The sequence below is a fragment of the Rhipicephalus microplus genome, chromosome 3 (assembly GCF_043290135.1).
Source record: "Rhipicephalus microplus isolate Deutch F79 chromosome 3, USDA_Rmic, whole genome shotgun sequence".
NCBI lineage: Eukaryota > Metazoa > Arthropoda > Arachnida > Ixodida > Ixodidae > Rhipicephalus > Rhipicephalus microplus.
In genome coordinates, this window is record NC_134702.1 from 42582395 (window position 1) to 42596645 (window position 14251).

General features: G+C 48.9%; 1 protein-coding gene across 2 annotated transcripts in view; it reads left to right on the forward strand.

Annotated features, from left to right (window-relative positions):
• LOC119161671 (putative cationic amino acid transporter) overlaps nucleotides 1-14251 on the forward strand; it is a 295166-nt gene that overhangs the window by 177074 nt on the left and 103841 nt on the right. For both annotated transcript variants that reach the window (XM_075889340.1, XM_075889341.1), the window contains exon 2: nucleotides 1738-1854. In XM_075889340.1, coding sequence (XP_075745455.1) covers nucleotides 1738-1854 — 117 coding nt within the window. The remainder of the gene's footprint in view (nucleotides 1-1737; nucleotides 1855-14251) is intronic.

Sequence of the window (14251 nt, forward strand, 5' to 3'; positions counted from 1 at the left end):
TGGAGGGATGTGACAGTTGTGACACATGCTCGATGCGCTTTTTATCTTCTTTCATTTCGAAGAGTGCGCTAGAAGCTACACAGTAGGGAGACAGAACACATATTTAAACGCATTCACTCACTTCTGAAGTGATTTTGAAGTGCCTTAGTGTTGCATTTGCGTAATATTAGCACAATATGGAGCACTGCGTCGACATGTGGAGCCACACCGCGACAAGAAGAAGGTCTGATCAGCGCGCCGATGAACGCGCACCAGCTTGATCCGGACGCGCCGTGTCGTGGTGACTGTCAAAACGTGCTCATGCATCCGCCCCATCTGTTGACGTAGCGCGAGTGGAAAAGGAACAGAACTAAGACTTTCATATTTTTAGAGCGTGTTGTATCTACCCAATACTTCAGTGACGTATTTCCGTCACGGATGTGACGGTGTAAAATCAACGCAACTTAGTGGGAAAGCAAAATAATTCTACAAAAAGTTCCCCCGGTAGACTTCGAACCTCTGACTTCTCGGGAAACGTTGAAGAGCCGCCTGTGCTCTACCGACTGAGCCACTGAGGCAATCGCTGGGCTCCCTACGAACACGCCTTATATATTTCACACTTTCTCAATCGTTCCGAGCTCCTTGTGGTGTAGTGGGGTGGAGCCGCCGTCTGTGAGTGCTGAAGCGAAGTAATGTGACATGACGCAGTCAAAGCCAACGTTCCTAGAATAGAAACGTTGGTCAAAGCATGGCGTCCGTAATCACGCGCCGAAGCCTAGTCATGGAGGCTATGGTTAAAAGCTTATCGATGGCAGTGAAAAAACTTGGCCGAGCGAGCGTCGAAGAGTCGCCGCCATAGTTATGTTCTTTGCCTCTCGCTTCGTGTTAGCGCAGAACAGCTCGTTGTTGAAGTCGTGCACATGTACCAACGTCTTTCACCGCTGGCTACTTAGAGTGTGGTAACACCGGCTTATTTAATAAAATGGCTACAGTAAGTACCGCAGCAAGACAACAATGGGGACAGGCGAATGTCGTGCCTTGGTGGAGCCAGACTGAGGCCTGGGGGACGTGTAAGGCCAGTGCGCGTTCCCGGCTCAAGATATATACGAACCGCTGCACGCCGCGTTGCTTAAGCGCAGTGTGCGTGAGCGCTGGCACACACGCTTCAGGAGCGCACAACACGCTCTTTCTCTCCTTAACTGATGTTCCTTGCAGACGCGCAAATCGTGTTGCAGTGTCTTGCGTGTTCTCGTTGATGTCATCTTTGTGCGAGATCAACGATACGCTGTGTTCAGGTATATGATAAAACATCGGTTACCGCAATGGTTAAATTATTATCATGGGTGTGGTAGTCGTCGCGATGGAGACGTGCCACTAGACGTCAACGTGATGTGTCCACGTCAAACGGTGCTATAGCTGCGAAACGGCAAGAGAAATTGTACAAGTTCTCGTACATGACTATACACAATAGGCACTACTTATAGGAAAAACCGTTTCACTTTCGTGGTATGCCAATCCCTGTGACAAAGAAATCGGGCATGTCTTTTTTTTTTGCTTCAGTTATTATACGTTAACTTTATATATGGTACTGTTTGGCTACACATGGCTGTGGCACATACAAAAATTATGCCGTCGTCATTGTCCCTCCCGTCGTAATCAAATATTGTTTGGAGGCTTCAGTGTGTTGGAGTGAGCTACGCTTTCGCTTGCGTTATAACAGAGTTATGTGACATAACCGCATTTTCTTCGTTCTTGCAGGTTCCCCGAGAAACCATGTTTACCTTCAGCAAGCCCAGCTTTCTCACCCTCGTGGCGAGGCTGGTCCGGACTAAGGACCCGGCCTCGGACGTCACAGAATCCAAGACAGAGCTCAAGGTATTGGCATGTTCCTATACTTCTCAATATACGTGGGGCTTTCATCTCAGGCTTTCGGGATAATATAGTAATGTCGGTAGAATTACGCGCGAGAACCGCGACATGGTTACTTGCCCGCCGTAGTTTCGACCATCTGATCTTTTTTGACGGGCGCAGACACAGGCCTATAACAGTTTGCCTTCACCAAAATGCTATCGCCGGGGCCGGGAATTAACCCGCGACTTCAGCGCCAGTGCAACATAGCCACACTACCACCGAAGAGGACATTCCGAGATATGGTCGGAATGATATGGTCGGAATGAAATACTTTGCTGCATGAATGAATGAATAAACTTTATTTAGAGTCCGGCACATTTCACCGGGCGAGGTGGGGAATAGGGGATTAACCCATGTCCCTTCCCACTCTCCGTCGATTATGATGGCGATGCCTCAAGTGACCGTTTGAAGTCCTTGGGCCCAGGCGGCATCTTCAGCTTGTCGGACGGCCCAAAGCTGGTCGTCCAGCTCGTCGCTGGTCAGTGCCGCCTCCCAGCGGCAGCGCAGCTGACGCCGCCGATCGGCAACAGTGACCGCAGTCATGGCGGAGGCCGGCCTCTGCCCTCGCGTGGTGGTAGCAGCAGCAATATAGTGACCAGTAAAAGAGCGAGGGATTGCGGGATGCACCATCTGCTGCTGTCTTCCGGTTCGAGAAGAGTAGGCGACGGTGAACCACTTCGCTGCAAGCCTCACTCCTGTATTCACAAACGCTCCTTCACTCAAGGGCTCTCCTCGACTTGAAAAAGTCGATGGGAGCGCCGTCTCTTGGCAGACGAAGTCACTGCATATCGCCAATATTCGTCAGCGATTCATGAGAAGTGCAGCGTCAGTTTTAGTCGAGCAGCGGCGCAGTGCTAAACTCAGTCAAGTGAAGGATGGAATTCGAGTCGAGGAGCGTCTCTGAATACGGGGGTCAGACTATTCGGGATTCGCGTGCGTGGTAGCCCGCTTATCTTCGTACTGATAAACCATGGTTGGTTGTTCAGCCGTTGGCTACTCCAACCCGAGCGTGAAAGGTAAACGCAAGTATCAATTCCCATGGAATGAAGAAAAAAAAATGAAGTGGGTCGCGCTTGTGAAGATATCCACAGCGACAGGTAGCCTTTGAGTATGGAACGTTGAAGTCAGAGTGTGCGAAAACCATTTTATCACAGGTACGTGTGTATTTCACACTAATAAAAAGCTTACGCATGAATTCGCTGCGAGTATTATATTGAGAAATAAATTGTCGTGCAGGGGCCCCTAGCAAAGATCTTATGGAAACGCACGGGCGAAATCGACCTGCCATACAAAATGAGCGCCGGCCATTGCACCCATATATATGACAAAAAACGCATAAGCTTCATTCAAGAGTAAGTTTACACAAAGTGCTGAACGAGTTCTTTTGCGTTTATCTTGGTCAAACTGCGCGCTAGGATGGCCCAAAAAAGAATAAGCGCGTTAAACAAGCGCACAGTTTCGATTATTCGGCTCCGTCTATGTCTGACTGTATTGTTATGTACCGCCGTTCCGCGCAGCTTAATCACGATCAACGTTAAAATAATAATCTAGCTTCAACTAATAAATGTGTCTTCTAGCACGCTGAAGGCTAACAAAAATAAAAAAAAGATATCTCAACGCGTTCAATAAGTGCTGCGCTTAATGCTCATCGACCAACGTCGGCCGAAGCAGCGATCCCGAAATGACCTCTTAGCACACCGCTACAGTCAACCCCATCTCCTGAGATCTCTAAAATGGTGATTTTTTATCTGCAGTAACGTATCATACAATAAATCTGTCTTCTGTATCAACTGATCTGCCAAATTCACAGTACACCCGAGCAGCATAAAAGCATTGCAGATCATTTTAGTGAAATAAAAAAGTTTCCTTACCATTTCTAGCTTTCGTAGCTTTTCATCATCGCAGTCACGGTTAGCAAAAACAAAGAAAACAACTTCTAAATCACTGACATTACACGGAGGGATGCTTTTTTCAACAGAGTGGTACACAAATGCGCACGTGCCTCTGCTAACCTGCGTGGTGCGTCGAACCGGAGGCCATCAAATCCCACAGTTCCCTGTGGTCGCCCATATTACCGATCACCTATTGACCTCCGAGTTCATCCCTGCCTAACATGCGTCGCGAAGGGAGTGGCGGCAGGGACGTTAACCTTTTTAGCACACTCCCAACGCATGTGCCGCAGTGTGGCCCTTTCCCCGCACGCTTTACACGCGTCCGTCGGGTATAGGTGAGGACAAAGCAGGCGTAGGATCACCGGGCTGGGGTACGTATTTGTATGTAATAATCTCAGAGTTACGGCCTGTAGTTTGTTCAATTTGTTGTGTGGTGGTGAGCATTCACGTCTGTTTAGTCTGTATTGTTGCGTAATGTCATTGAATGTGGTCAGGCGATCACCCCACGACCCTTCCAGTTGTTGTCGTGTGGATTATGTCATCGCCCCGCTGTCGCAAGTGAAGGCGGCCACCGAATCGGCCGCGGCTCGGTGAGTGAGATTTCGAGCCGCTGTGTGGGCCACCTGGTTACCTGTGGGCGGGACGCTGATTTGAGCTGGGGTCCACAGAAGGAAGACATTCACACTTTCGGTTTTGAGGTACGAGGACGACGACGCCGAGGCCATCGCTCCTCGAAGCTCACCAGCGTCCTTGTTGCCATTACTCGATTGTAGTATCCGGGCTGCCAGACACGAGATTCGACCGCGCGCGAAGCCACGGACGGCAGCTTGCGAGTCGCTGATCACGACCGCAGCCTCCGGTGCTGCGAGCAGTGCAAGAGCAATCGCCGCCTCTTCGGCCGCCTCTGCATAGAGATAGTATGTTTCTCTATGGCCTCTGTGTGTTCCGTACGCACTGTAGCACTAGCGATGCATTTGCCTGTGCGATTCACAACGGCGATAACGTGAGCACGCCTTCCTTCTGGGTATCGCGTGGCGTCCACGTATACACCGCTTCGTCGCTGTTGCCATACATTCTTTGGAGGTCACTCGCTCTTTTGTCGCGGTGCCCGACGTGGTGTGTCGGGTGCATGTTCCTGGGGAGTGGTGGGACGATGAGACGGTCGCGGACCGTGATAGGAACGATCGTCTTCTTCCCGCATTGCGTGTTGTATGTTATGCCGAGCGATTCTAGGATGCGCCTGCCCGTCTTGGACTTGGACAATCACTCGTATTGTGCAATGTTGCGTGCCTCGATCAGTTCGTCCAGAGTGTTGTGCAGGCCCAGCTCGAAGAACATGTCGGTGCTCGCGTTGGCAGGTTTTCCAACCGCCCTCTTGAACGCCTTGCGAATCATGCAAACTAACAGACAATAGTGCTGAAGACTTTTCTTGGCATTATTGTCTGTTCCTATTATTATTGAGTCTACCGAAGGAAAACGAGCCTTTGAAATTTCCCCTTTTCTCCTGTGCGATGCACAATGGCGATAAAGTGAGCATAGGGGTTATTTGTTGTAAGAGTCGTTAACAGTAACACTTGCAGTGAGGCCGGGGTTCTTCAGAAATCTTTCGTTAAAGAGAAGATTTCATTGTTTATTCGTAATATTGTTGTACAAGCGTTTACTCTAGACAAGGACAGCCAAGGTTTCTTCTCGTGTTGTGTTTATCGTACAGGTAGGCATATACTTGTGCGCAAAAACCCACGTACACGATGACCGATTATCGAAGTGTCAATAATTAGACTGTTTAGCTAGTCACATTGGGACACTTACTGAAATTTATGCGTAGGGTATGGTGAGTTCTTAATGCATTGAACACGAGTCTGTGTTACAGCTTTAAATTTGATCGTCTTGATTATACGCCGGCTGTTCTCTTTGCACCGTAAATATTAATCCTAATGTTTTCTTTCGTAATATAATTTTATTTTGTAGCCAGAAATGTCGGTTATGGTCATTAAAACCTTACGGTCGTTAAAAACCTTATTCGAAACAGTCAGAGAAGCCTATTGACTGGGCAGCTACGTCCCGTCTTTGCCGCAATACATTCCAGCAAGCAATTCGATCTCACTATATACTCTTTACGAACTGTCTTCTACTGACTAACAGTTTCTAGTGCGCGCTGGTTGAAGACCAGCAAAAGGAGCCCATGATCATTAGGACGACACGACTTACCCCCCCCCCCCCCCCCAAGAGACTATCCCGATACTTCAGGCTAGCAAGACTGTACGCTTAGGTTAGCGACGTGCACTGAGGTAATGGACGTCGATGGCCCTTGTCCTCTACGATGCAAGAAAAGAGGCAGTGTGTTGCTAAGAACAGCGCTGGGCATAGCTTCCTCCTTTCCTGTCCTCTTTTTCGTCTCAGAGGCCAATCCGCGCGTTCCTTGTCCACTGGCATCGGCGGGTATCGCTTGCTTCGCTGAGCACGCTCTCTTTTTGTAAGGCCACATTGAGTGCGTGCTCTGAGGAGCTGACGCGGTGGCTGGAAACACTAAATGGCTTTCCCCAAGATAATCCCCCTCCCGAAATACAGAGAGGGAGAGAAATAGGCAGACACCGAAGAACGTAGCTTGCAGCTGCTTCCTTCTCGTATCATTGTCGCCGACCATCGCGACAGCTGAGCCGTACTCAACTCTCTCCGTCTGAATCTCTCAGCGTTCTTGGATTTCCTTCATCCGTTTCCAGCTTCTTCTCGTATATACTTCACCGCACGAGCATCGATCGTGAAGTACGGTGCAGTGTGGCCAATATCGGATCACAACTGGGTGCTTAGTTAGATTTGAGTGCACACTCAGATGAAAACCAACTTTCGATCATAATATGTGTCCTGTGGATTAATCAGTGCGTGTTAACCAACAAGCTAAGCAAATTTTAGTGCGTTTGGTTTAACGCTTGATTTAAAATTTAAATTTTTTTTTACAACTAGGTGATCTAAGAGTGAGCGAACACTGATGTACTCACGAACCGTCACGTAGAAACCTGCCTCATTTGCGAGTGTTGGCATTCCCGAGAAATATTTCATTTTGCGATCATTTACGCGTGCAATCGAGTAATTTAGGTATCCTTCAGCCCATGGCACGGCCGAGGAGATGCATCTCCCCGTGTGGCCGTGGGTGCATCCAGTCAATGTCGCCCCCCACCCCCCCTCCACTCTTCTCTGAAGAGAGGGAGCGTCGTCACCAGATCCAAATAAAATTCTTGGCCTGTGTCAGCTTGACATTGAAACTTACCGATCTTCGGTGGCTGAAACTTTCGTAAAAATTGAAGGTTCCACGTTACGCAACAGTTTGCGTCACACACAGCATGGCGAAATGGCGGTTACCGGTGGTGGGCGGGATTTACGGCCTGCGACTTCTGTCCCTCACTTCACAGCGAAATGCTTTCTTTTACCGGCTATTTTTCATATCTGTGCAGCCAATATAGATCCCCTGCTTGCATTTTTTCGCCGAAAACCGCACTTTGTTGGCGACCCTGTAATGACCACTAAAAAAAAAACCAACTGGTCAAAATTAACCCAGACTTCCTCACTATATAGGGAGTGTCTCATAAATATATCGAGATTTTTCACTAGTCATTCCGTAGAAATGGTTATTTCACGAACTTTCGTTTCCCTTGGGGGCTTTTACAAAATCGCTTTGTGACATTCGCGTTCATGCCGTTTCCCTTCGTCTGTGAACACGGTAGGTGACTACTGGTGTCGAAGCGAGGGATGCAAGAATCATGTCGTGATTACGTCACAATATAGTGTCATAGTGGCGTCACAGAGGGGCGAAATGTGTGACGTTACATCACACCATCGCTCGTGGGCTGATCTCGGAAGCACGTGAAGATAAGAAAGCTTGAAGTGCCTCCGAACCGGAGGTAGTGCGAAACCACCTTATAGATGCAGGTGGCTTAAGGGAACAAGGGTTGATTTCAATCGGCTGAAAAGAATGTGTTTTAAAAGGGGGAGGGGGGGAGTAACGATTTAGAGTACCAGGTACTCTACTATAGGAGAGCTTAAAGCTGTCCCGTGGCTGTTTAGAAAAAATTTATTGCCACAAACGTCAATAACACTCAACAGAACATTTCCGTCTTAGACATACTCTAACGATGATGACAAGACAGACGTCATTTACATGAACATGGATATGAGATGACGTTGAAAAAACATGTACATTCGATGGTTCACTCAAACACAACCACAAAATACTTCAAGGTAAACAAGAGACAAATAAAACATAAATATGTACATTTTGCATATTTACATGTTGGCATGCCATTTCTGCCGGCACATCGACAGATCAGCCTACCAATACCAGGCCGGCCGAAAGACAAGTTTCACTCGTCCGTCATAGACCGACACAAAAGGGCAAGACCAGTGCCGAAGAAATTCCTCTTCACCGAGGAAGAAGAGCTCCTCCGACAAAACAGACGGCAGCTCCGAGTACAATCGTTCTAGGATCGGGTAGAGCGCGCGGCGGCGGCGGCCCGCTGCAACCGCCTCGCAGCGGTTGCGCCAGAGGCAGAAAGCGCCGGCAACAATGAGAAGACAAGCGAAGCGGCCTCGCGAACAACGCCCAGAAGAAACGAAGCGATTTACTCTGAGGCAGTGAAATCCAGCATGTACGGCTCTCCAAAAAACGCGAGCAATGATACAATGCCTCAGAAAATGCTGATTTGTTTCCCGAAGGGAGCAGTTCGGACATGTTGCTGACTGGACTATTCTCCACCTTTCGAGGCGGTCGAGAGTGGGAAGTACACCCCATCCTAGGCGCCACATGAAGTCCCGAAGGTGTCCAGGCAGAAAAGAAGCCGTTAAGGAGCTCCAAGACACCCGTCTAGAGCGAGCACGGCGGGCTGGCGGGACCAACGGAAGCAACTAAGCAGCAGTTGTTTCAGCTATGTGGTTGTTCAAAACATCTATGCCAGGACAGCTCGACTTGACATGGCGAAAAAATGCAACAGTTGTTGCATAAAACGCAGGAAGTGTTATTGACTGTGGCCCCCTGTTAAGTTGCACATTAGGCATCAAATGGCGAAGGTGAGTACCCAGAAAGTAATATGCAAGCGTTCGTGCGGGAGATTCCTCCCCTTGCACTAGGCGCAAAAGGAAACGCAGTGCCAGCAGTCGACAGCGTATGGACACTGAAGGGAAAGCAAAGCCTCCTTGAGTACGCTGCTGTCCCAGTGCCGCGCGAGAGACCAACTCAGTGCCGCCTGACCAAAAAAAGGAACACAAAGCAGACTGCAGTTATCGCACGATACGTAAAGATGGTTGCACGACGTGAGAAAGGTACCAAATGCGACCGCAAAATACAGTCTGCGCAAGGTACCTCCACTCAAGAAGCGGGAAGTCAAAATCCCGTGCATCCTGAATTTTCAGTCTTACTTCCTCGAGAGCGTTTAACCAAACAGATTCGCAAATGCCGTAGTGGTTGTATGAAATACCTAAAATACGAAGGGACGCGGCCGGCTGAATGGGAACACCGGCGCTAAGCCTGGAGTTTGGAGAGCCAATGAAGAAATACCGTGATTTGGAGATGTTCAACGCTGCACCTGAAATGTCGCCATACTGGGAAAATACATGCAGGCTGCGTGAAAGGCTATCTTCATCTGAAAGGTACAAGGTTATATCATCAGCGAAAGCTGTGACTTTCACGACACCGCTACCAGGAAGCGCAAGACCCCGGACACGTGAATCCGCGTCAAGAGCACGCAAGTATGGCTCAAGGCTGAGGACAAATAGCACAGGAGACAATGGACATCCCTGACGGACCCCACGTGTTATGGAAAAGGCAGCACTTTCCCAACCATCCAGAACTAGTGTGCTTTTCAGACCAGTGTACGTATTTTTAATCATTTCCACAAACGAATGAGAAAAGCCGAAGGCTGTGAGCACATTAAAGATATACGCGTGCTCTAGTCGGTCAAACGCCTTTTGCTGGTCCAAAGACACAAGGATACCACGCGCAGATCGCGACAAAATATAAGCTATGATATCCCGTGTGGTATATGACAAGCTGTGTATTTCTCGTCCAAGCACTGATGAAGTCTGGTGATGTCCCGTGGCTAACAGACATCTACGCATATTTACGAAGAGAATGCCGAAGGTAGGCCGCAGCAGTGTGTAACCTGTCATGAATCATAACCTTCTATTTTGTTCTGGTTAACAACCTTATATTTCGTTCCCGCTGACCTTTCGTTTTGTCATATGCTTTGATTTATACGTGGTTAAATGTCGGTGTTTTTGTTGTGTTGTTACCTTTTTATTTTGTTTGCTCTGGTTGACAACTTTTTGATAACCTTTTTCTTGTTCACAGATGTTTCGGTTTCTACCTTTGCTGTAGACGCAACGGGCTTGAGCATTGAGTCCTCAAAAGAAGAGAAGAAAAAAAAATGGCAGCATATCCACGGAGCGAATGATGGAAAGTGGGGTGAAGCATTCGTCCGTCCATTCTTTCTCGCTTCCGTCCGTCCATGCGTCCATCTTTGTGACCATCCGTGCGTCCATTCGCCCGTCCGTGCGTGCGTCTGTTCGTGCGTCCGCACGTCCATCTGTGCGTCCGTCCCTGCGTTCGTCCATGCATCCGCCCCTGCGTTCGTCCTTGCATCCATCCGTCCGTGCAGCCATCCGTGCATCCGTCCATGCATCTGTCTGTGTGCCCCTTCGTCCATTTATTCAGCACTCCAAGTACCACCATCTCGTATCTTTTCATCATATGAATGGATGAATGGATGGACGTGGCTTTACCCTTTACATCGGGTGGTGGCTAGCGCCACCAAGCCGTAATACTTAATGAACCAAAAACTAGATTCATTTTTTTTCCTTTAAATAGTGAGGTTGAGGATTCGTACTTTGCACTGAAGGGTTTAATTTTTTTTTCACTCATGCCTTGACTTTAGCCACCAATCAGATAACATCCTTCTAGTTAATTCTACCCGTTTAAGTCTATTTTGCGCTCCGTGTCCCTAAACTCCTGTGCTTTGAAGAACTCTGCGCCATCATCCTGAACTATAGGGTGGATCCCTTTACAGAACATTATCAAATGTTCGGCAGTTCCTTCTTCCTCTCCACACGCACTGCATACCGTGTCTACCACTTCATATTTGGCCCGATATATTTGGCCCGATATATTCCGCATATGCACCGCCATCTAGCGGACATTCCAAGGACTAAACGAGAGGTGGCACACACACACTTTCTTACGGCTTGCGCTTCGTGTCTATTTCCCACCTTTAACCACCTCGAGTTCATGGTACATACTAGTTCGCTGTATTCAAGGCACTGCGGCCCAACGCTCGCTAAACCTTTCTAAAACCAAGAAGGTTATGCCCAGCGAGTATAACGTAGCAACCCTTTCTTGTCAGATAGTGCTCAATGTACATGCCAATAGCTGCTCAGGGGGAATGAGAGACAGCAGAATTCGGCTTTTAGTGAACGCGCACGCTGCGAATTTTTTATTGTTCAACAACGCACAGAAGAAATCTCCCACCGGCACCACCTTGGAGGTCAAAATGTAAGACTGGTTACACACTACGACTACTGCTACGACTAGGATATACGAACGGGTGCCGCTACAAGGCGCTTCGCCCCTAAAAGAAGAATCTGGTGGCGGCGCCGTGTCGATTACGACAGCCACTTCATCTTTTCTTGGCTGCCGCCTGTGTCTCCGCAGGCGCTGTTTACTCAGCCTACGCGAAGCGCCCGCCCCGCTGCAGCTAACGATCTGGTGACCCGGCGACCCAGTGGTGCTCGTCGCTCCCCGCTGATCGTTTCTCGCCGCCCCGCTGCCCTCCGCGGGCCGATCTGCAAGGCGCTGCTTTCGACATGGAGGAAAGAATAAACCAAGGAGGATTTAAACCGTAAAAGAAGAAGAGAAGCGGCATTTCGTCACACAGCAAACACAGGTTGTTGGCGCACCAGTTGGTATACATACTGAACGTGAAAGAACGCGTTACGAAAGGTTACAAGAAGCAGACATACAGCGCTAACGGCAGTTGTTAGGCCGTGTTGTGTACGTCTGCTGCTTGTAACATTTTCTCCCGTCTAGTCGTGCTCTTAGGCCCCGCCGCGGTGGTCTACTGGCTAAGGTACTCGGCTGCTGACCTGCAGGTCGCGGGTTCAAATCCCGGCTGCGGCGGCTGCATTTCCGATGCAGGTGGAAATGTCGTAGGCCCGTGTGCTCAGATTTGGGTGCACGTTAAAGAACCCCAGCTGGTCGAAATTTCCGGAGCCCTCCACTACGGCGTCTCTCATAATCATATGGTGGTTTTGGGGAAGTTAAACCCCACAAATCAATCAAATCAAGGCGTGCTCTTTCACGTTGAGCCTTTGTTAGTTGCCTCGTTTTATGCAAAGTGTGACCGTCGGCGGTGGCGTCATGACGAGTGATGCGGAAAGTCATCATTGCGGGATGATGAGATCTTGAAGCACTTTGGGGGCAGAAAGGTTTTGGGCGGGATGAATGCAATCGGTGGTGAAGAATAAAATTCAGGAGGCCTTTCACGCGGAGACCTTCTTTCGCGGCAAGCATAGCTTCGTGTGGGTGTACCTGACCTTCTCGTCCTGACCTTTCTTTCTTTTCTTCTTTCTTTGTTTCCTTTTTTCTTTCCTTCCTTCCTTCGTTCCTTCCTTCTTTTTTTTCTTTATTCTTGCTCTCGCTTTCTTTGTTTTTTTCTTTTTCTGTCTTTGTCTCTCTCGTTCTGTCTTTTTTTCTTCTTCGTTAGTTTCTCTCTTTTTTCATTGTTTGTTTGTTTGTTTTGTTTTATTTCAAATAGTAGCTGCCACGTTGGGAACGCAGTTTTCGGTGTGACTTGGCGTGGCGTCTTTCACGTTAATTCCCCCTTTCGCCAATCTCTCGAATGGTCTAATGAAAGGGAAATCACGTTATCGTGGAAATGTGGGTTAGGACTTCAATTTTAGGACCTCGCTTAGGACTTCAATCACACATTTCTCTGAAATGTGCAATTCCCGGTATCGACTGCGCGTTGTCGAACAGATCGCCTTTAGCCGTCACCCCCGGAAGCTTTTCAGGCCTGCGCGTCACGTGACGTGACGTCGACGACGTCACATCGCGCCGGCCGGCCGGCCGCCCTTCGCTGGGTGGCTGCGCCAGCCGCGAGCGCTTGCCGCGAGCGCCCTTCACGCCTACCGACTCGGGCGAGGTGCCTTGACACCATGTCCGCACGATTTATCAAGGTATCGATTGATTGTATGGTTTAACGCGCCGACGCAACGCAGGCGATGAAGCGCGCCGTAGGGGAGGGCTCAGGATCAAGTTTGACTACCTGGGAATCTTTATTGTGTGCCGAAATCTCGTACACACGGGCGTTTTTGCTTTTCGCCTCCATCAGAAATGCGGCCGCCGCAGCCGGGTATCGAAACCGCGCCCTAGTGCTCAGCAGCGCTACGCCTTAGCCACTGAGCCACCGCGGTTGGGGAACTTATCAAGGTATCAAGAAATAATGAATATCGTGAATGGAATAATGCATATTTATTTATCACAGCCAGACGCCGTCTGTACAAATATCACAGTGCGCATTGTTCTCGGTCCAGGCAGACGACAGGCCACACAAGATGTTGCCCTTAATGCTGAAAATATGCCAAAAGTACAAAACACAATATCTTGCCACATAAAACTCAAAACAAAACAGATTGTTCATGTGCCTGCAGATGTTTGAATCTCTGAGACACATAGTGAAGGAAAGTGTCGTCAGAAGAATCAACTTGTGGGCACATTTGAATAGACGAGCACACATTTCTAATAGTGCTTGGGTGGGGCAAAGTTAGTGCACCTGTGCTTCTCAGGAACTTGTAGGCATGTGGTGACATTGTACGCAAGATGAATGCAAAGACCATCACCTGGGCGCTATACTGAATGCGCTTTGCAGAAAGAAGTAGTAGCTGCTCCTTCATAAAGTTCACCGTCTCTTTCTTGCCTTCATCAATGCTGGCTTCCAATTTGTCCAGAAGGGAATGTATTGCCTGAGCCAGGTGGCGATAAGTGCAGCGCTCCTCAGACAGCATCGACAGGTTGTTCAAAATTTCCAACAAGGAACTTACTTTTTGAACTGAGTCTGGTACAACAGCGCTACCAAGGTTCTTGATTGGTGAAACTTGATAGCAGGCAAAGACTTCAAGGTTTGCAAACACGGTCAATGACGCATTCAAACAAGGTTCACGATAGTCGATAATGTTCAAAAACATGGAGCACTCTTCTTTATGAATCACAGTCCACTTCGGAGACACTGACACCCCTTGCAGGCGAGCCCTTAGTTCTTCGAGGGACGAAAACCGGTCTCGTTCTTGCTCCGCTTCATATGACGCCAGCGACTCTTCTACAGCACGGGCGAGTTGGGAAGCTTCTTGTCGGCTCCTCTTGGCGTCAGGGGTTTCTCTCGTGCTCTGGTCTCGTACTGATAGGTAGGACGGACAGCCGGGAAATACCGTTG